Raw genomic sequence first — 22,492 nt, 5'->3', positions numbered from 1 at the left:
CTCTCTCTCTCTCTCTCTCTCTCTCTCTCTCTCTCTCTCTCTCTCTCTCTCTCTTTCGTTCACTATCCCTCTCTCTCTTGTTCTTTCTCTCTCTCTTGTTCTTTCTCTCTCACACTATCTCTCTCTTGTTCGCTCTCACTCCCTTTCTCTCTCATTCACTATCTCTCTCGCGCTCTCGCTACCAATCTCGCTCTCTCTCTCGTTCTCTCTCTCTCTTTCTCTCTCGTTCACTATCTCGCTCTCTCTCTTGTTCTCTTTCTCTCTCCTTCACTTTCTCTCTCTCTCTTGTTATCTTGCGCGCTTTTGCTCTCTCTCTCTCTCTCTCTTGTTCTCTTGCTCTCTTGCTCTCTCTCTCTCGTTCTCTTGCTCTCTCTCTCTCTCTTCCTCCCTCTCGCGCTCTCTCTCTCTCTCGTTCTCTTGCTCTCTCTCTCTCTTCCTCCCTCTCATTCTGTTTCGTGTCTCTCTATCACGCTCAGTCTCTCGTTCACTATTTCCCTGACTTTCTCTCCGCCTCTCACACTGTCTCTCTACATCTCCCTTTCTCTTGCTCTGTTGTTGCCAAGGTTTTGTGCTCACTGCTCACCCAGTCAGTTCATTTCAGAAAGTGCCTCTCACTCCCTGTGCCTCTGAGAGCCCCTCAAGTCTCAGACACCAGACGGATTTCAAAGACTCACTTAAATTTTACATCGATTTTCCTCCATGCATGTTATTGCATAATCCCCGCAACATTACCTAGCTCTCCTTAGCCAAATTAAAAACAACATTGCTCTCTCTCTCTCCAGTCTGAACCAAGCCTTTGGCTTCTAACAGTCATTTAATTTGTCTGTTTTCTGACTTGGTGAAGTTTGTTCTGTATGTTGGCATTCTGTACAAAACCCTAAGCCTAGGCCTAATGGGAGCTATTGACGATTCACGCATGACATGGATGTGGACGGACGGCGAGCCATGAATAAATAATCAAATGTACAGTAATGTAGACAGAAGAATGATTCCAGTCCATTTTTTTGTGTGTTGTAACAGTGGGATTCCAGGGAAGAAGTGTGGAACTATCATAGTGAGAGCAGAGGAGCTGAGCAATTGCAGGGTGAGTTATTTTTGTGTGTTTAAAAAAAACACACTTGCAGTATGAAGCTGTTGTTTAGCCCCTTGAATGAACAGGCATCATCAAAATGGACAACTTTAGCCTTTTAAACAGTGGATGTTTAGTCATACATATCCACATACTCCAACAAACAAACACACGCACACACTCACGTACGCGAACACACATGCACAATCATTATTTTAAGTGTAAGCACAGAAATCACACGTTGCCTGTTTCCCAACGAGTAGCTCCCTATGTACTGCAGCGACCTTAAACCCAACACCTACAGTTCCTTTGGAAAGTATTCACACCCCTTGACCTTTTCCACTACGTTTTCCATAATGACAAAATGAAAACAGAACGTACATTATTTACATAAGTATTCAGACCCTTTGCTATAAGACTGGAAATTGAGCTCAGATGCATCCTGTTTCCATTGATCATCATTGAGATGTTTCTACAACTTGATTGGAGGCCACCTGTGGTAAATTCAATTGATTGGACATAATTTGGAAAGGCACACACCTGTCTATATAAGGTCCCACACTTGACAGTTGTGGTAGAAATTCTATAGGAAGAGAGATTGCAGATTCTTTCAAACAACACTTTATTATATGATTTGCAAAAATGGAGAATCAACCATCCACTCAACACCGCATAGTTGAAAGCTCAATAAATGGTGTCAGTTCTAGGCTTTTATAGAGAAGCACATCCGTTTTGTATACATGGCAGTCAACAGATAGTGTGTAAAAGGCAATTAGTTGTCTGTGCAGATTTAAGATAGCACGAGGTTGATAGCCCGATGGCTCAACCGTCTAGCTGCATTCACAACAGCAAACACTATAATATCCATGTGACTTTCTGTAGACAGTAAATCCACGGGATGTTGTTTGGGTGCTGCGGTCACACCCAAATGGACCTTAGCTATACGCCCAATCTTGTCTGATATGCCCAATCTTGTCTGATATGCCCAATCTTGTCTGATATGCCCAATCTTGCCTGATACAAAGGCAAGTTTGTATCAGGTTAGAAAAGACACAAGCATATAACGAGATATTTCTTTAAACAGTAAAACACAGGATAGCATGACTAATGATGTCATTTTCCACAACATTCCCTCCCTTTTGAGACTAAGTCTCAACCTAATAGAAAATGACACAAGTATTTTCATTAAACAAGCATTAACATGAGGGAAAGATGGAAAAGGAAAGACTTTCTTACACATAGTATATTACAATTGTAAATGACCTTCCGTTGTCGTTGAGTTTCAATCCTTCACATAGTGCAATTCATTCTCAGAAGGGAGAAAGGAACATATGAATTTAACATCAATACATACTTTATCACCACACAAAAGGCAATTGCTTCGTTGAGACTGTCCATATTGCCTCAGGGTCACCATGACGGTAGGCCCTTAACTCTACCGTGGGAGCATTATTCACATAACCCTCGCTGTGAGCATGGCCTATGGACATGTTGCACCATTAACTAAAGGTTTTTTACCTTGGTGTTATGGATTATCATCATCTTCATCAGACATGTAATCAGACATAGGAAATAAATCAGATAAATAGGTTTCTGAGGCGTCTCCTTCAGGGGTCAGTAATGGCATGGCAAGAATAGTCTCAACGGCTTTGCTGCACAATTTCTTAACACAAGTTTTAATAATATAAAAAATAACTAAGCCATAAATCAACCAATGAAATATTGTAGCTCCAATAACACCAAATAATGACTGAACCCATCCAAACGGATTCCAATCGTTGTCTGGTTGGTGTTCTTTTGCGAAATCACTGCTACGCTTTTCAGATGTTCCACTACAATAGTAAAGTTACCCTCACCCTGGGGTATGAATGTACAGCAATGGTCATCTATCATTTGACACACTCTTATGCAAACATGTACTTAACCTCTGGCTACAAATATATTTTGCACAATGAATCATTCTATCTAACCCATAACACATTAGTCACTACTGCTAGTCCACTTACACAGTTATAAACATACTAAAACATGCTCAAGTCAATTGTACTGTATCATCCAGAAATTCATATGTATTGATGTGCTTTAACATTGGAATTCTGATAACTTCTTTAAAACAACATCCCTACTATCAATGTTATTCAACCCAAATTTAGAATGACAGTCTTCAATGGTCCACATTGAGTTTATCACTCAAATTCAAGACCCTCAACTTAGCACACACCAACACAGGTAGAATGTATATTTACAAACAGGGAACCATATATAGACATTTTGTACTAGTAATTACCAGTATTAACTTTTGTCATTATGGCCCCTGTTTATCCCTGTCTTACACTGTCGTGAGTGGCATGTTAATGACAGATCGGTATCTCTATGCAGTCTAAATTACTATACATTTTTGCAGTGTGCAGACCTCCACAATCAACCTGAAACCCCCAAACAAACTATTACGGGCAAGGTTGACCCCCCCCCCCTCCTGGCACTCATCCTTCTGGTGTGTCTTCATGTTCTTCTTCAGATAGTGTTTCAGTTTGTCCTTCAAATGGCACATGTTCAAAGTGGATGGCCCTTTATAATGCCTCTCACCTGAGCCGCCATTTTCCTTTACGGTCTCCCAACAGCATGAAAGAAGTTGACAGGATCTCTCTCCATGCTCACTCCACGTGGACTCATGTCACACTCCTGAGAGAAAAGGCAGTTGATAGCTTCGACTGAATGCTGTGTACAGGTTGCTTATACTCCCTTATCATACTGACAACCTCCCCGCAGAGTTATCCCTTAGGGAGGAATCCCAACCGTATAGCAGACCCAACCTGGTGAGATTTGTATCAAAACAAGACAAAAACAAACAATCAACACAACAACAGCAATACACTTCTTCACATTAAAGTAGAGGTGGGAAAAAGGTTTCCTTCTTTCATAGGCAGACGTGAAGAAACACATTTGCATATTTACCAAAAGCCCCAAGGGACTAGTAACTAAAAACAACAACACTGCCTGTTAAATAAAAAAATAACAAATTAGAATAACAAATCAAATTAGAATTACAACTCTTGATAACTCATAAGGTAATGGCAAAATAGACTATAGACAGGTGTCCCTCATTCAGGGCAGCACTCTCTCTTATTCTCGTGTTCTGAATCACACATAGGACTATTGCTAAATTATAAACTTCTTCCTAATCATTAGTGTTTAGATATTACATTTAAATCTCACCCAATGTCTTCAGTCTTTCTAGTGAGGGTGATCAGGCCTTACCAGGAAGTCTGCTACTCTTTGTTTATTATCTATGCATAGTCACTTTAACTCTACCTAAATGTGCCTCCACACATTGACTCTGTACTGGTACCCCCTGTATATAGCATCCACATTGACTCTGTACTGGTACCCCCTGTATATAGCCTCCACATTGACTCTGTACTGGTACCCCCTGTATATAGCCTCCACATTGACTCTGTACTGGTACCTCCTGTATATAGCCTCCACATTGACTCTGTACTGGTACCCCCTGTATATAGCCTCCACGTTGACTCTGTACTGGTACCCCCTGTATATAGCCTCCACATTGACTCTGTACTGGTACCCCCTGTATATAGCCTCACTATTGTTATTTTACTGTTGCTGTTTAATTATTTGTTACTTAAATGTTTTATTTTACATTTTTACTTATCTATTTTTTACTTGACACATATTTTTCTTTAAACTTCTTAAAGCATTGTTGGTTAAGGGCTTGTAGGTAAGTATTTCACTAAGGTCTACACCTGCGGTCTCACCCAAACGGACCTTAGCTATACGCCCAGTCTTATGACTAAGTCCCAGAAACGCAAGTTTGTATCAAGTTAGAAAAAAACTCTAGCATATAACAATAGATAATTCTTTAAACAGTAAAACACGGGATAGCATGACTAATTATGTAATTTTCCGCGACACTGCATGTCAGAGCAAAAACCAAGCCATGAGGTCGAAGAGCTCCGAGACAGGATTTTGTTGAGGCACAGATCTGGGGAAGCGTACCAAAAGATTTCTGCAGCATTGAAGATCCCCAAACACAGTGGCCTCCATCATTCTTTAATGGAAGAAGTTTGGATGGTCACTCTGACAGAGCTCTAGAGTTCCTCCGTGGAGATGAGAAATAGTTGGGAAGAGATTTTCGATGTACCCATTCCATGGCACATGGTTTATGAATTGACACGCAAAACAATGCCGGATTCAAAACTTCGAATTTTTCAATTTCAATTACTATACAAAATTCTTGCAACCAATATAACGTTATATATATGGGGGATACAGTCTTCCCAGCTCTGCAGATTTTGCTGCGAGGAGGCAGAGTCATTAGATCATTTATTTTGGTACTGTCCATATGTAGCTCATCTTTGGTCACAGGTCCAGGAATGGCTGAAGAATTGCAACATTTACCTAGAACTAACGCTGCAGATAGCAATACTGGGTTATTTGAAAAGCCATAGTCAATCAATCAATAATATAATAATGATTTTATCAAAAAAAAATTATATCTTTAATTTACAATCTGTAGAAGCTATGAGAATAGTACTTTTTCAGTACTTTTGTGAAGCATCACAGCACAGTTGAAAAATATATGGCAATTAGAAATCCAAAATGGATGGTGTTAAGAGATAGATGGGAGGTGTTGAATGGAGCTGAAGGGTGGGACTAATAACAAGATAACCAATGTAAAACATACAGGGTCTGTAAAATGTATATAGGTTCAGATATTTTGTGAAATAGCACAGTTACAAATAGAAATCAAACTGGATGGACATCAGAAATAGAGGAAGGACTAAAAACAAACAAAATAGAACTATTGTAAAATAGATTGTGTCTGTAAAATGTGTATAATATGTATAAACAGAAGGTAGAAGCCTAAATGTTATTGTTAATTAGTTTACTCCAATTGGGGGAGGGGTGGTAGGGTTTGCAGGGAATAATAAAGGTATATTCTAAAAAGAAACATATGTATGTCTATATAGGTATGTGCATGTATGTATTTATGTATATATATGTGTATATGTATGAATGTTTATGTGTTCATATGTTATATGTATGGGTATGTATGTGTATGTATATGGGTATATATATTTACTAAAAAAGATATGGGGGACTGGAAATGATGCAGACAATTACATTGATGGAAGCAACAATCTTTCTGCAATATTAAGCTGATCCACCTCTTATAAAAAAAAAAGATTGAACTCTTTGGCCTGAATACCAAGCGTCACATCTGGAGGAAACCTGGCACCATCCCTACAGTGATGCATGGTGGTTGGGGAGACTAGTTAGGATCGAGGTAAAGATGAGCAGAGCAAAGTACAGAGATCCTTGATAAAAACCTGCTCCAGAGCGCTCAGGACTTCAGACTGGGGCGGAGGTTCACTTTTCAACAGGACAACAACCTTTCCAACAGGACACAGCTAAGACAACGCAGGAGTGGCTTCGGGTCAAGTCTCTGACTATTCTCGAGTGGGCTAGCCAGAGCCCGGACTTGAACCCAATCGAACATCTCTGGAGAGACCTGAAAATAGCTGTGCAGCAACGCTCCCCATCCAGCCTGACAGATCTTGAGAGGATCTGCAGAGAAGAATGGGAGAAACTCCCCAAATACAGGTGTGCCAAGCTTGTAGCGTCATACCCAAGAAGACTCGATGATGTTGTCATTGCCGAAGGTTCTTCTTCAAAGTACTGAGTAAAGGGTCTGAATACTTATGTAAATGTGATATTTCAGATTTTTATTTGTAATAAATTAGCAAAATGTCTAAACCTGTTTTTGCTTTGTCATTATGAGGTATTGTGTGTAGATTGATGAAGAACTTAAATAATTTAATACATTTTTGAATTAAGGATGTAAGGTAACAAAATGTGGAAAAAGTCAAGGGGTCTGAATACTTTCTGAAGGCACTGTACATCGACCTCGTCATCAAGAAGTTCGGATCTCTTGAAATAAGGGCTAAGGTGTTAGGGTGACAGTCACTGGACCCAGATTCGAGTCCCGGTCAGGGCTAACCCCTGAATTCCCTACAATACTGAGGCCCCCAGTCAATCAAAACTGGTTCCTGACTGTGGTGTTGACTGTCTGGCTGTTCCATTTATCTGTAACCTGGTCTCTCTAGGAGTCAGTGATGCTGCAGTTCTGTGGGAACAAGTTGGACAAGAAAGACTTCTTTGGGAAGTCTGATCCTTTTCTGGTCTTCTACCGCAGTAATGAGGACGGATCGTAAGTTGTCAATTGTTGATCCAGTTTTCCATTTTGTACAAAACATCTTACAAAATCTAATCAAAAATGGATTAATTTGCATCCACTAACGTTTGTAAAGTGTAATTCAAAATATGTTAGTTTTTTTACTCTAAGTCGTACAAAACACACCCAGATACTGTACTATATTTGGTGTTTGCCCATACACAGTGGGAAAAAGGCCTGTAGACAATGAACAAATACTGTACACTCTCCAAATAGCAATATTATATGGTCACATGTATGGTAAATAATAACGTCCATGTCCTATACATCCCAGCTGAGACAGACACAGAGCGTATAGGTGTTGAGGGATGAGTGGACGTGAAAGAGAGGATGAGAGGAGATAAAGAGAATGAAAGGAGAGGAAAAGAAAAAGAAGGGGTCGTTGAGACTGAGTTGAGCACACGTTGTATGAGATGTTCTTGTCCAGCAGATGTTTTTATGAAAGCGGACTCCCTTTGTTTTGCGCTTAACGCATACGGCTTTTGTGCAGCTGGGTATTAACTGAAGCAGTTTAAATGGCCAGCTCCAGGGCAGCAGTATGCTGCCTGTCTCCTGCCTGCCCGTCCTGACCACCTGGTCACTGCGTGCTGTTTAAGAGCAGTTGTTGTTGTTGTTGTTTTGTTTCGATTTTTAAAGACAGAAAAAATGACAAACTTAATACTAATTAAGAAAACAAATGTAAACAGACATAGCAAAGTTTGAGTTGGAAAACTGAGTCTATGATGTCTCGAAAGGGTTCCAATGCTGTAACTAGTGTGTGTGTGTGTGTGTGTGTGTGTGTGTGTGTGTGTGTGTGTGTGTGTGTGTGTGTGTGTGTGTGTGTGTGTGTGTGTGTGTGTGTGTGTGTGTGTGTGTGTGTGTGTGTGTGTGTGTGTGTGTGTGTGTGTGTGTGTGTGTGTGTGTGTTTCTAGGTTTACTATCTGCCATAAGACAGAGGTTGTAAAGAACACTCTGGACCCAGTGTGGCAGGCCTTCAAGATCCCTGTCAAGGCCCTGTGCAACGGAGATTATGATAGGTAACTGATACCAGAGATACAGGTAACTGATACCAGAGATGCAGGTAACTGATACCAGAGATGCAGGTAACTGATACCAGAGATACAGGTACTGTAAATGACAGATGCATAGATTCAGCACTTTGAAATAAAATGGAGAATGGCGGAGATTTGTTCTAGATGGAATGACTTCCTCCCTCTACTCTACATTAAAATGTATACACTCCAGTTATAAAATATTTATATAAATCAAATGTATTACTATAATAAATGCAATCCACTTTATAGGAATGACCAGAGCTAGCTAGGCCTCTTGGGTGTGATGTCTGCCTATATCACTAAGCAACAGAAACTAACCACAACCCACAAATAACTAGGTATCAGTATTCCTCTGTACTTTATAGTTGACCACAGACCATTTCTAGAACCACATTAGGATTCAGGTACAAAGCAGTGGCTGCTGCTACAATCATTATTTTTTGCGACCCGTGACTCCTGCAATCTTTAGCATATTGAATCCCAATAGCAGACATAACTTCCTGAGAGCAGTCCTCTTAGAGCCGGACCATCTTCTTACACAGATGAGCGCTTCACTTTTAAACAGAGATTCTCAATCAGCACACTAATTGTTTTTTCTAATGGAATTTCTCTGTCTCTCTCTCTCTGTCTCTCTCTCTCTGTCTCTCTCTCTCTCTGTCTCTCTCTCTCTCTCTGTCTCTCTCTCTCTCTCTCTCTCTCTCTCTCTCTCTGTCTCTCTCTCTCTCTCTCTCTCTCTCTCTCTCTCTCTCTGTCTCTCTCTCTCTCTCTCTCTCTGTCTCTCTATCTCTGTCTCTCTCTCTCTCTCTCTCTCTCTCTCTCTCTCTCTCTCTCTCTCTCTCTCTCTCTGTCTCTCTCTCTCTCTCTGTCTCTCTCTCTGTCTGTCTGTCTGTCTGTCTGTCTGTCTGTCTGTCTGTCTCTCTCTCTCTCTCTCTCTCTCTCTCTCTCTCTCTCTCTCTCTCTCTCTCTCTCTCTCTCTCTCTCTCTCTCTCTCTCTCTCTCTCTCTCTCTCTCTCTCTCTCTCTCTCTGTCCCTGTCCCTGTCCCTGTCCCTGTCCCTGTCCCTGTCCCTGTGTCCCTGTCCCTGTCTCTGTCTCTGTCTCTCTGTCTCTCTGTCTCTCTGTCTCTCAGAAGCATAAAGGTGGAGGTGTATGATTGGGACAGAGATGGAGGGTAGGTACTGTCTCAGACACACATACACACACACACACACACACACACACACACACACACACACACACACACACACACACACACACACACACACACACACACACACACACACACACACACACACACACACACACACACACACACACACACACACACACACTTACATGCAGGCAGGTACACATACGCCACTTTTTATCACATGATAATTTATGAGACAACACACTATATGGGCATCCACAGACATTGATGATATGGCATTGAATTAAATAGACAAAATATATTGTATCTCTATGAGAAACAATAACTCTCCACTGTGATGGATGAGGAGGTTGGGAGGATGAGGTCACAGCTGGTAGGTACCAAACCTGTTCAGGGGTGTCTGACACTGAGTACTGTTGCATGCACACAATAATACGATTATTGTGGATAGTCAGATGAATATAATAGTTTGTTTAAAACGTTTGCATGCTTTACAAGAAGAACAGTGCTGCCACATGCGCAGATCAAATACAACACTTGAACGCCCATTTAGCTGTTTACATGTAATTCGAAAGATTGCTCAGAAAACCAGGTGTTTTAATCGGCATATGCTGTTTTCGATTATGACCTTACGCCAATTAAGATAAGCAGAGTAAGGTGTTTACATGACTAATGCCATACTCAGCCTACTGCCATAATCAGTTTAATATCGATTTATTAGTGTGTATGTAAATGTTCTCAATGTGTGTGTTTGCTCATCCAGGCATGACTTCATTGGGGAGTTCAGCACCAGATACAGGGAGATGTCAAGAGGCCAGTCACAGTTCCACACCTATGAGGTAAAACACACACACACACACACACACACACACACACACACACACACACACACACACACACACACACACACACACACACACACACACACACACACACACACACACACACACACACACACACACACACAGTCTTGTACAGCTAACCTTGTGGGGACATACAATTCAGTCCCATTCAAAATCCTATTTTTCCTAACCCCTAACCCTAAACCTAACCCTAATCCTAACCCGTACTCTTACCCTAACCCTAACCTTAACCCTAACCCTAACCCTAACCCTAACCCAAAAACCTAAACTTTATCCTAACCCTAGCTCCTAACCCTAACCCTACAACTAACCCTAGCTCCTAACCTTAATATTTAACTTAATTCTAACCCTAACACTAATTCTAACCTTAACCCTAAACCCCCTAGAAATAGCATTTGACCTTGTGGGGACTAACAAAATGTCCCCAGCTGGTCAACTTTTTGTTCGTTTACTATTCTTGCAGGGACTTCTGGTCCCCACAAGAATAGTTAAACACGTCCACACACACACACACACACACACACACACACACACACACACACACACACACACACACACACACACACACACACACACACACACACACACACACACACACACACACACACACACACACACACACACACACACACACACACAACCTTGTCTCAGCTGTTTACCCAAACAATGAACCTTCCAGGGTATTGCACTAATTGTCTAAGCAATAACCTTTGCTCTCCCGCATCCATCTGCTTTCATGGCCTAGTCAGCCTATTAGATTGAGGAACAGAATTCAGTTAGACAGGGTTTATTTTCAACTTAAGATCAACGAGACGAATTGAACCAAGCCCTGTTCTCCTTCTCTGCAGGTGGTAAATCAGAAGAAGAGAGACAAGAAGAAGAAGAGATACCTCAACTCAGGAACAGTGAGTTAATACCCTCTTCTACTCCACCTACCTTTCAACCCTAGCACTCCCTTAATGGGATTCTATCAATGTGATTCTGCACTTATCTGTGCCTGTTCATAGCCCAAAGGAGTCACTGTTGAAAGACGAGTCTAGTCCTGCACTCTGTGTGCTGTTGCCAACTTTTCTATGGTTGTTGTGCCATGTTGAAATAGGTGTACTCTATTGTGTACTCTATGGTGTACTCTATGGTGTACTCTATGTATTGTTGAAATAGGTGTACTCTATGGTGTACTCTATGGTGTACTCTATGTACTGTTGAAATAGGTGTACTCTATGGTGTACTCTATGGTGTACTCTATGTACTGTTGAAATAGGTGTACTCTATGGTGTACTCTATGGTGTACTCTATGTACTGTTGAAATAGGTGTACTCTATGGTGTACTCTATGGTGTACTCTATGTACTGTTGAAATAGGTGTACTCTATGGTGTACTCTATGTACTGTTGAAATAGGTGTACTCTATGGTGTACTCTATGGTGTACTCTATGGTGTACTCTATGGTGTACTCTATGGTGTACTCTATGTACTGTTGAAATAGGTGTACTCTATGGTGTACTCTATGGTGTACTCTATGTACTGTTGAAATAGGTGTACTCTATGGTGTACTCTATGTACTGTTGAAATAGGTGTACTCTATGGTGTACTCTATGGTGTACTCTATGTACTGTTGAAATAGGTGTACTCTATGGTGTACTCTATGGTGTACTCTATTGTGTACTCTATGGTGTACTCTATGGTGTACTCTATGTATTGTTGAAATAGGTGTACTCTATGGTGTACTCTATGGTGTACTCTATGTACTGTTGAAATAGGTGTACTCTATGGTGTACTCTATGGTGTACTCTATGTACTGTTGAATAAATAGGTGTACTCTATGGTGTACTCTATGTACTGTTGAAATAGGTGTACTCTATGGTGTACTCTATGGTGTACTCTAAGGTGTACTCTATGTACTGTTGAAATAGGTGTGGTAATACTGTAGTTCCACTGAAATCCCAATGTGTTTTAAAGGGATAGTTCACTTTTATAAAGTTTTAGGCTTATTATAAAGTCGGAAATAAGCTAAAACTTCAAAAAGTATCCCTTTAACCTCCGAACATGTTGCCAGGTAACCCTGCTGTCCTGCCTGGTGGACATGGAGCTCACCTTCCTGGACTACATCAAAGGGGGGTACGTTACAAAGTTTTGTTTTTAATTCAAGTCTCATTTGAATAGGACCACATTGAATTAAAGTTACATTTGAAAAGGGATACATTGAATTAAAGTTGTATTTGATTAGGGACACATTGAATTAAAGTTACATTTGAATAGGGACACATTGAATTAAAGTCTCATTTGAATAGGGACACATTGAATTAAAGTCTCATTTGAATAGGGACGCATTAAATAAAAGTTGAATTTGAATAGGGACACATTGAATAAAAGTTGAATTTGAATAGGGACACATTGAATTAAAGTTGAATTTGAATAGGGACACATTGAATAAAAGTTGAATTTGAATAGGGACACATTGAATTAAAGTTGAATTTGAATAGGGACACATTGAATTAAAGTTGAATTTGAATAGGGACACATTGAATTAAAGTTGAATTTGAATAGGGACACATTGAATAAAAGTTGAATTTGAATAGGGACACATTGAATACACAACAGTCAGATGCATTGCACCATCACTCTTTAGCTTACACCTAATTTCCATTGCTTGTCCCTAGATCTGTGTTAAAACGTTTAGTACTAGCTTTCCATGTTGTATTGTTCATTTTGACTGTGTACCCCATCCCATTTTATTTCCAAGCAGCTACTGTAAAGTACATAATGTATTACTGCAATAGGTTATACTAATTTAACTGAAACTATTTCCATGGTAACCTCTTTATCTACCTTAAGCTCATTTACATCCCTAGTGGTAATTGAAGGTAGGAACAAACTCCTAGCTGAGTGGATTACTAATCAGCTCGTAGGCCTATGTTCATTTTGCAGGGGACAGCAGTTACTGATAACTCATAACCCCTTGTCAATTAATTGAGTTAGTCGGATCGCTTTGAATCGTGATGTAATTGAATGTAGTATGACTGATGCTTCAATATCTTCACTGTTTGCTTTTGTCTTGTAGGACTCAGATTAATTTCACGGTGGCAATTGATTTCACAGCATCAAATGGTGAGTGTGTCTGAATCTGCTTTTAGTTCTTGTCACACCCTGTGCCTGTGTGGCAGTAAGGTAATGTCCATGTGTTTGAATGTTGGTGTCAGAAAACCCAAGACAAAGGGTAAGAAGGAACAATTTGTACCGCCAGCGTTACAGCTACAAGGCTTTTTTTCAAGACAATTCTCAATGGTAGAAAGCTGCTTAATCTTTTGCAATGTATGGACAGCATCCCCTCTTTCCAACTACACAATAGTGTGGACCTCAGTTCTAGTGTGTTGGGTTTGTGTCCAGGCAACCCGTCTCAGCCCACCTCCCTCCACTACATGAGTCCGTACCAGTTGAATGCCTATGCCATGGCTCTCAGGGCCGTGGGGGAGATCATCCAGGACTACGACAGTGACAAGATGTTCCCTGCTCTGGGCTTCGGAGCCAAGCTGCCCCCGGACGGACGCGTCTCACACGAGTTCGCTCTGGTGAGGAGACAGGAGACACCTCCATCCATCCTTACATCCATCTATCCCTCCTCCTCCTTACCTGCCACTCTCTCGTCGGTCCTGGTTCTGGACCAGTGGAGGCTGGTGGAGAGAGAACTGATAAATGACCCCTTAGGCTCTGGTCATAAGTAGTTCACTAGTAGTTCCTGTCCTAACTCTTCCTATCCAGATGTAGCGCCCATGCCGCCCTGGGGGCTGGCAGTCATTCCAGCTGCTCAGTTGGGGAACACTCTCCCCAGAGGGGCCCAGCCTGAGACCATGACAGGCCCCATATGCATTCATCTAGGCATTAAGGATTTACCGAGTCAGCCTTTTAACAATGGAATGCATGGAGAGAGAGAGAGAGAGAGAGAGAGAGAGAGAGAGAGAGAGAGAGAGAGAGAGAGAGAGAGAGAGAGAGAGAGAAAGAGAGAGAGAGAGAGAGAGAGAGAGAGAGAGAGAGAGAGAGAGAGAGAGAGAGAGAGAGAGAGAGAGAGAGAGAGAGAGAGGGAGGGAGGGAGGGAGGGAGGGAGGGAGGGAGGGAGGGAGGGAGGGAGGGAGGGAGAGAGAGAGAGAGAGATTTCTAAGTTGTCTCGCTCATGTTCCTGTTTGTTCTGTGTGTTCCTGTACAGAACGGGAACCCTCAGAACCCATACTGCAGTGGGATTGAGGGAGTGATGGAGGCTTACTACCAGAGCCTCAAGTCTGTCCGCCTCTACGGACCCACACACTTCTCCCCTGTTATCAACCACGTGGCCAGGTACTGTAGGTCATACACACACACACCAGAACTAACCACCATGTACAAAGAGCATTCCCAGTGCGATTCCATTGAACTCCTACTGTGGTCCTTCAGTGTGGTACAATAACCTGCTATGATCAATAGATAGCCCCCGTGTGTTCCACAGTGACCTGTGACTCCCCAGGGAAAGACCAGATTAAAATAAATGCTGTAATAGCTCAGCCGTCCCACTGAAATCAATACTAACTGTGGTGGCATGAACACACCCGGACACACGCACACCTACGCACGGACAAACACCCACGCACGCAGGCATGCACACATGCACGAACACACGTCTTGTCTTCTCAGTTTGAGAAAATCGTTTGTGCTTTGTGTGCAACCGCTGAGCATACCGTGGAGATCAAAGGTCAACATAGGTCTGCCTGTCAGACGGGGATCAGAAAGGAACACTCTTTTCACACCCACTCACAGAACAGTAAGTAACCACACATGAAAGCAGTAGCTTAAGCTATGATTGGTGAAATATGGCTGAGTCGCAAAGAAAGTTCAAGGAGAGGGGCTACAAAAATGATCAGATTAATATTGCCATTGAGAAAATTCAAAACAAAACGAGACATGACCTTTTTCAAGGGCAGTCTCGCAAAAAGACGCATTCTTGCATTCTAACGACCCGCTATTCAAAGCGCTCTGAACAAATTAAGGGAATCGTTCACAAACATTGGCACATTCTAAAATCCGATGATAGTCTCGGTAATGTGTTTTCGGACCTCCCCCTGGTCGTATTTTCGCGGGGCAGAAATCTCAGAGATCAGTTGGTTCACTCTGATTTACCACCCCAAGATATTCCTGAACAACGTCTATTTGCGCCCCTACTGGATGGAAATTATAAGTGTAATGGCTGTGCTCAATGCAATGGCACTTATAAATGTAGATCCTTCAAACACCCACAAACAGGGAAATCGATCCCAATCAAAGGCGTTATCACGAGCTCCACTAAGGCAGTTATTTATCTTATAACTTGTCCTTGTGGTAAAAATTATGTGGGTAAAACAAAGCGTGCATTAAAAGTACGTATCTCAGAGCATCGTAGCACCATTAGGTGCCAAAACTTGACCTACCCAGTTGCGGCCCACTTTTTGGAGGCAGGCCACTCGATTTCATCTCTGCGTTATATTGGCATCGAACATGTCACCCTCCCTAGGAGAGGGGGTGACCTTGATAATTTATTGTTAAAACGAGAGGCTGCTTGGATCTTTAACTTAAAGACCCTTGCTCCCTTCGGTCTTAACGTGGACTTTGATCTGAAGCCATTCTTGTGATTGTTGTGACTTTGCCATTGTGGTTGTTTGTAGGCTTGTGTGGTCTTAAGTGAGTCTATGATCGTATGCTATCCATTTGTATTTATTGTATGCTGCTCTTTCTATGCCATTTTAATATTTGAGAAATTAACCAATGATATTAGGCCACTCTTGGCCATGATTATAGACACCTGTGTGTCTTGACACTATATATAAAGGAGTCATCCCGCAGTGTCTGTGATTGTACCCTGATGAAGACAGCTTGCCTGTCGAAACGTTGGTAAATTAAATATTTTTGCATCTGAGCTCCTAGAGTGTGCGGCTCTCCTTTATTTTCAAGTTTTCTACTCCGCTAGCCAGCACCTCGCCTAAATAGGTGTACGTTTCTTTTTCTTCTAAATGATTGGTGAAACTGCCACGTCCGTTTATGATATCACAACAAAGAAGTTACTGTTTTACTTTACTTTTTTTTTGTCGGACATAATTGCATGCTCCTCTCCTCCATTTCATCAACACAACGAAACAATAACAAGGGCCCTGGGGGGGGGGGGGGGGGGGGGGGCGAACAGTGGCGCTGTTTCTCCCTTTATTGGATTTCAGCTTTAAGTGTGCGTCCCAATTGGTCCCATAGGATCTGGTCCAAATGAATGCACTATATATAGTGAATATGGTGCAGTTTAGGACGCACCCTTAATGTCACATCTCCTCACCATCACACAAATAGATGCGAGAACCTAGTTCAGATTAGATTACAACATCACACCGGTGCCTTTATATGAAGAAGAAAAAAAAATTATGACAAAAGGGACACACACAATACGAGGATAATACATGGCCTTCCAGCTTCCAACTTACTTATTACAGCAATAAAATAAACTGCAAGCGGTCAGAGGTCTTCTCCTCCTCTGCATCCAAAGTTATTCAATGTTGTCCTTCAAAAGTATTCATTCAACGTTGCATGCAGAGAGAATGGTTGGTGGTTGTTGAAAACAAATAAGGCTTTGCACGATTGACCAGTAGACAGACACTATGGGAGACATTGTGATTAATGGTCATTTTATCCGAGCAGAAGAGAATTGGACTCGGTGCCTCGCTGTCTCCCCGTAGTGTGCAGTGTCCCCGTGCCATACATGCTCTACTTGATATTCACTATTGGGAAATCTTACCCAATCATCTATTAACACACACAAGATTGACTGTAACAAGCTATCCCTCCCATCCCTCTTCGCTCCTCAACTCCCATCTATTTCCCGGTGTGGTCAGACCGCCCACGTGGCCTAAGAATAGCCTTGCCGTTCATAGCTCATTTATTCTCAGTGTTACCAAAACACACTGAGGAAAAAACATTTTCACCCAAAGAAGTGTCTCCAGTGTCCAACGAGATGGTCATACTCCCAATACGTGTGGCTGTATTTATTTACCACTCAGATGGTATGCACCCCCCAGGGTTACAGTCCAGGTATGGGCCAGATTTGGGTCTCAACCATCAGCCAAACCACTGACCAAACCATCACTAACATTGAGTGGCTGCTGCCAACATACTGACTCAAATCTCTAGCCACTTTAATAATAAAAAATCGGATGTAATAAATGTATCACTAGTCACTTTAAACAATGCCAATTTATATCATGTTTACATACCCTACATTACTCATCTCATATGTATATACTGTACTCTATACCATCTACTGCATCTTGCCTATGCCGTTTGGCCATCGCTCATCCATATATTTATATGTACATATTCTTATTCATTCCTTTACACTTGTGTGTGTGTATAAGGTAGTTGTTGTGAAATTGTTAGATTACTTGTTAGATATTACTGCACGGTCGGAACTAGAAGCACAAGCATTTCGCTACACTCGCATTAACATCTGCTAACCATGTGTATGTGACCAATAACATTTGATTTGATTTGACTAGCGGTCCATGCATGAGAGTAGATAGATTAGTGAAAGAGTGGTCATAGGCTAACACAAAATATGCTTCATAGCAGGGGTTGGAACCTACATTGTTTTCCAATCATTCCGTTCTGAACAGAACCAGTATTTTTGCTTAATGTTGGACAAAAGCTAGCTAGCTAACGAGCTTGTGTGTGCAGAGCGGCACCACAATTAAAAACACGCCTTTTTTTTGTGGTTAATAAATCCAATGTGAATAATGATAACTATAGTGTCCTTAACTAGCATTGGAAAAACTGAATCCATTCTTCTGTAATAAAAAATATCTCTCTAATTTCTGAATCACGCTTGTAACGTCAGTAGGCTACAGTAGTCCATGCTTCAGAGGGGGAGGGACATGAGGGGGGGGCGGGGCAGATTGCCTACACACACACACACACACACGCACACACACACACACACACACACACAGCGCGCACACACACACACACACACACACACAGCGCGCACACACACACACACACACACACACACACACACACACACACACACACACACACACACACACACACACACACACACACACACACACACACACACACACACACACATATACACATACACATACACATACACATACACATACGCTTTGCATAGGCGCTTGTTGCATTTTTTGTGGGACTGAAACAAATGCCGGACCGTAAAATAACGTTATTGCCCATGCTTTTAAAATAATGTTTCTATTCTAGAACAGTATATTTTTTTTCGGTTTTCGGTTCTGTTCCCTGAATCGGGTCCAACCCCTGCTTCATAGATACATTTAGTTAATTGATTTATGACATTTGACATTGTAGTAATTTAGGGCACGCTCCTATCCAGAGCGACTTACAGTATTATTGATTACAGTATTATTGATTACACGCTGCAACTCATATTGCTCTCCTCCCTGCTCTCCTCCCACCAACCTCGCTGTTTCTCCTCTCTTCTCCCCTCCCCTCCCCTCCCCTCCCCTCTTCTCATTCCCTCTCCTCTCCTCTCCTCTCCTCTCCTCTCCTCTCCTCTCCTCTCCTCTCCTCTCCTCTCCTCTCCTCTCCTCTCCTCTCCTCTCCTCTCCTCTCCTCTCCTCTCCCCTCTCTCTCTCGCTCCCCCCTCCCCTCCCCTCTTCTCCTCTCTCTCGCTCCCCCCCTCCAGGTATGCACAATCAGTGAAAGACGGCTCCCAGTACTTCATCCTCCTTATCATCTCAGACGGCGTCATCACCGACATGGCTCAGACCAAAGAGTCTATCGTAAATGTAAGACATCTCAAACTTACTATTAATTAAAGGCCCACTCTTACAATCTTTTTTCCGACATTTTTATACATGTAAAATTGATGCTATAGCCTACACATCTTCATGAGTTAGAGTGGTTACATTTATCCAGCCCCATCCCCCAGCTACATTTATAGCAAACCAAGTGGCGGGTCTGGATTTTGTTGTTTTTCAAATTAAGAAGTAGACCTTCAACGTTCAACTCCACCGCCACTTACGGTACCACTTACCCAGTCATTCTTGGTGGGTGAACCAACGTTGATAGTGTTTAATGTCTGTCTGTCTACGTTGATGTAATGCTGTTTGGAATGCCCTGACTCAAAAATTGTGTTACATAGAAATAGAAATCGCTGCTTTTCGTTAAACAATTTCCCCTACGTACTGTAATGTGATTGTGGGGTACGATATGAGAACTATGAGTTTCAAGCAACCCCAGAAATAGATGTTCCTCATATCTCTGCCAATTTAATGTTCACCTAAATGGCAATACAAAGTTATGAAACATAGTGATGTGTTAATCTATCATTCTTTCTCACCAGCCTTTGGCAAATGGCTATCCACTCAAAATTGCAATGCAATAGGTGTCCGCTATGGGAGGAGATGGAAATAGGGTTCATTTATAAGCTGTCAGGCCGGCTGGGGTTTAAACACAAGTTGTACATGCATGAAATGAGAGAGGTGACAATCCTACAAAGGCTTGGCAAAATGTGGGCGCCAAACCACATAAAGGAGCAGAATTGGAAAACATTGACCACTTTATGACAGGCAGTTTCTACCATTTTTCTCTGAGAAGGAGAACTTGTACAGTAGTGTCAATAATTGGAGGTATTTCTCCTGTGGCGTTTTAGATAACGATGGTTATTGACGTTGACATTGAAAGGAACTTGTTTTCTCAAGCTCTCTTTTTCGTTGACACCTCTCTTTCTCTTTATTTTTTTTCTCTCTCTCCCCCCACCTCCAAAGGCGGCTACTCTGCCCATGTCAATTATAATTGTCGGGGTTGGACCGGCGGAATTTAATGGTAAGAAAGGAATAATGGAATGTGTGTGTGTGCACCCTTGTGTGTTTGTGTGTGTGTGTGTGCACCCGTTTGTGTGTGTGTGTGCACCCGTGGGCGTGTGTGTGTGCACCCGTGTGCGTGTGTGTGTGCACCCTTGTGTGTGCGTGTGTTTGTGTGTGTGTGCACCCGTTTGTGTGTGTGTGTGCACCCGTGTGCGTGTGTGTGTGCACCCGTGTGTGTGTGTGTGTGCACCCGTTTGTGTGCACCCGTGTGCGTGTGTGTGTGCACCCGTTTGTGTGCACCCGTGTGCGTGTGTGTGTGCACCCGTTTGTGTGCACCCGTGTGCGTGTGTGTGTGCACCCGTGTGTGTGTGTGTGCACCCGTGTGTGTATATGCACACATTTGTGTTTCTAATCTCTTCCCTGCGTTAAATCCATTATTGCGCCCCTCACCCGGTTCTCCCTCTCTTCTGCTTCTCACCTTTCCTTTTTCTATCCTTCTTTCTTACCCCTCCCTCTCCTTATCGCTCCCCTCACCCGGCTATCCCTCTCTTTTCATTTCCCTTTCTATCTCACTCTTTCATATCTCTCTCTCATTTGCTTCCCATCCCCCACATTGTTTATTTTTCTAAATGTCAATGCTCATTTGACACAACGTTCTACAGAAATGTGTCATCATCTCCCTTCACCTTTTTGTAGTAACAGACCAAGTCCTCGCCTTTCATCTCTTATCATAGGAAAGACATGTTTACAATTCATAAAACACTCCAGCTCCATGATAAACACATTCATTCTTTATGAGCAATTAGCCTTTTAAAGTCAACAGTCCTTTAAGATTATCACGCTTACAAAGTCAATGTGCACAGTAGCATGATGTCCCTCCCTGTTCTACTACACATGGTTGCTCTCCCTTATATAGATGTAGGATCTTAATTTGATCACCCTGTTGCAAGAGAACTTTCCTGCAATGAAGGACATTTAAAACTTGTAGTGTATTTGAGGTTTAAAAAGGCTTCTGAAGTTTTGTATTTTCAAAATCAAACTTGATTTTCCCTTACAAAAAATATATCAATGCCTACAACAACAACAAAAAATATATCAATGCCTACAACAACAACAACAAATCTTGATGCTGCAGGATTATTTTCCTGCTTTAGCAAACAGGCTCAAATTAAGATCCTGGATCTGTACATCAGTGGAGGCGGCTGAGGGGAGAACGGCTCATAATAATGGCTGAAACGGAGCAAATGGAATGGCATCAAACACCTGGAGACCATGTGTTTGATGTATTTGATACCATTCCACCTATTCCGCTCCAGTCATTACCACGAGCCCGTTCTCCCCAATTAAGGTGCCACCAACCTGCTGTGCTGTACATATCCCACCACATATTTCACCACACCCGGCTGTGCTGCAACCTGGTCTCAAAGCAAAATGTATGATATTTTACTCAAATCCATGCCACCCCATTTAGTTTGATATGTTACTTTACGCTAGGTTACATTAGATTGGCCTACCAATGTAATAGTGGTCGTACAATATAATACAAATTGTAGGATGTATAGTATCCTACGTCTTGATCGCATTTTACCCGTTTAGTATGATATATTACATTCGACTTTCAGGTGTCTGTTTCTCAAACTAGACACTCTAATGTACTTGTCCTCTTGCTCAGTTGTGCACCGGGGCCTCCCAATCATCTTTCTATACTGGTTAGAGCCAGCTTGCGCTGTTCTGTGAAGGGAGTAGTACACCGCATTGTACGAGATCTTCAGTTTCTTGGCAATTTCTTGGAATGGAATAGCCTTAATTTCTCAGAACAAGAATAGACTGATGAGTTTCAGAAGAAAGTTCTTTGTTTCTGGCCATTTTGAGCCTGTAATCGAACCCACAAATGCTGATACTCCAGATACCCAACTAGTCTAAAGAAGGCCAGTTTTATTGCTTATTTAATTAGCACAACAGTTTTCAGCTGTGCTAACATAATTGCAAAAAGGTTTTCTAATGATCAATTAGCCTTTTAAAATTATCAACTTGTATTAGCTAACAGAACATGCCATTGGAACACAGAAGTGATGGTTGCCTATAATGGGCCTCTGTATGCCTATGTAGATATTCCATTAAAAAAATAGCCGTTTCCAGCTCCAATAGTCATTTACAACATTAACAATGTCTACACTGCATTTCTGATCAATGTGATGTTATTTTAATGGACAAAAAAATTGACATTTCTAAGTGACCCCAAACTTTTGAACGGTAGTGTAGGTTTACTATGTTACGTCTTGTCAAAGTAATGTAACCT

At 41.9% G+C, this 22,492-nt stretch overlaps 1 protein-coding gene across 1 annotated transcript in view; it reads left to right on the top strand.

Annotated features, from left to right (window-relative positions):
• LOC139584337 (copine-8-like) overlaps positions 1 to 22,492 on the top strand; it is a 72,699-nt gene that overhangs the window by 47,871 nt on the left and 2,336 nt on the right. Inside the window, exons 7-18 of the mRNA XM_071416046.1 lie at positions 1,021 to 1,084; positions 7,195 to 7,298; positions 8,234 to 8,338; positions 9,484 to 9,525; positions 10,268 to 10,343; positions 11,216 to 11,272; positions 12,423 to 12,484; positions 13,428 to 13,474; positions 13,754 to 13,935; positions 14,568 to 14,695; positions 19,071 to 19,173; positions 20,155 to 20,212. Coding sequence (XP_071272147.1) covers positions 1,021 to 1,084; positions 7,195 to 7,298; positions 8,234 to 8,338; positions 9,484 to 9,525; positions 10,268 to 10,343; positions 11,216 to 11,272; positions 12,423 to 12,484; positions 13,428 to 13,474; positions 13,754 to 13,935; positions 14,568 to 14,695; positions 19,071 to 19,173; positions 20,155 to 20,212 — 1,028 coding nt within the window. The remainder of the gene's footprint in view (positions 1 to 1,020; positions 1,085 to 7,194; positions 7,299 to 8,233; positions 8,339 to 9,483; positions 9,526 to 10,267; positions 10,344 to 11,215; positions 11,273 to 12,422; positions 12,485 to 13,427; positions 13,475 to 13,753; positions 13,936 to 14,567; positions 14,696 to 19,070; positions 19,174 to 20,154; positions 20,213 to 22,492) is intronic.

The sequence above is a fragment of the Salvelinus alpinus genome, chromosome 9, assembly GCF_045679555.1.
Source record: "Salvelinus alpinus chromosome 9, SLU_Salpinus.1, whole genome shotgun sequence".
NCBI lineage: Eukaryota > Metazoa > Chordata > Actinopteri > Salmoniformes > Salmonidae > Salvelinus > Salvelinus alpinus.
This window is presented reverse-complemented; position numbering and strand designations above follow the sequence as displayed.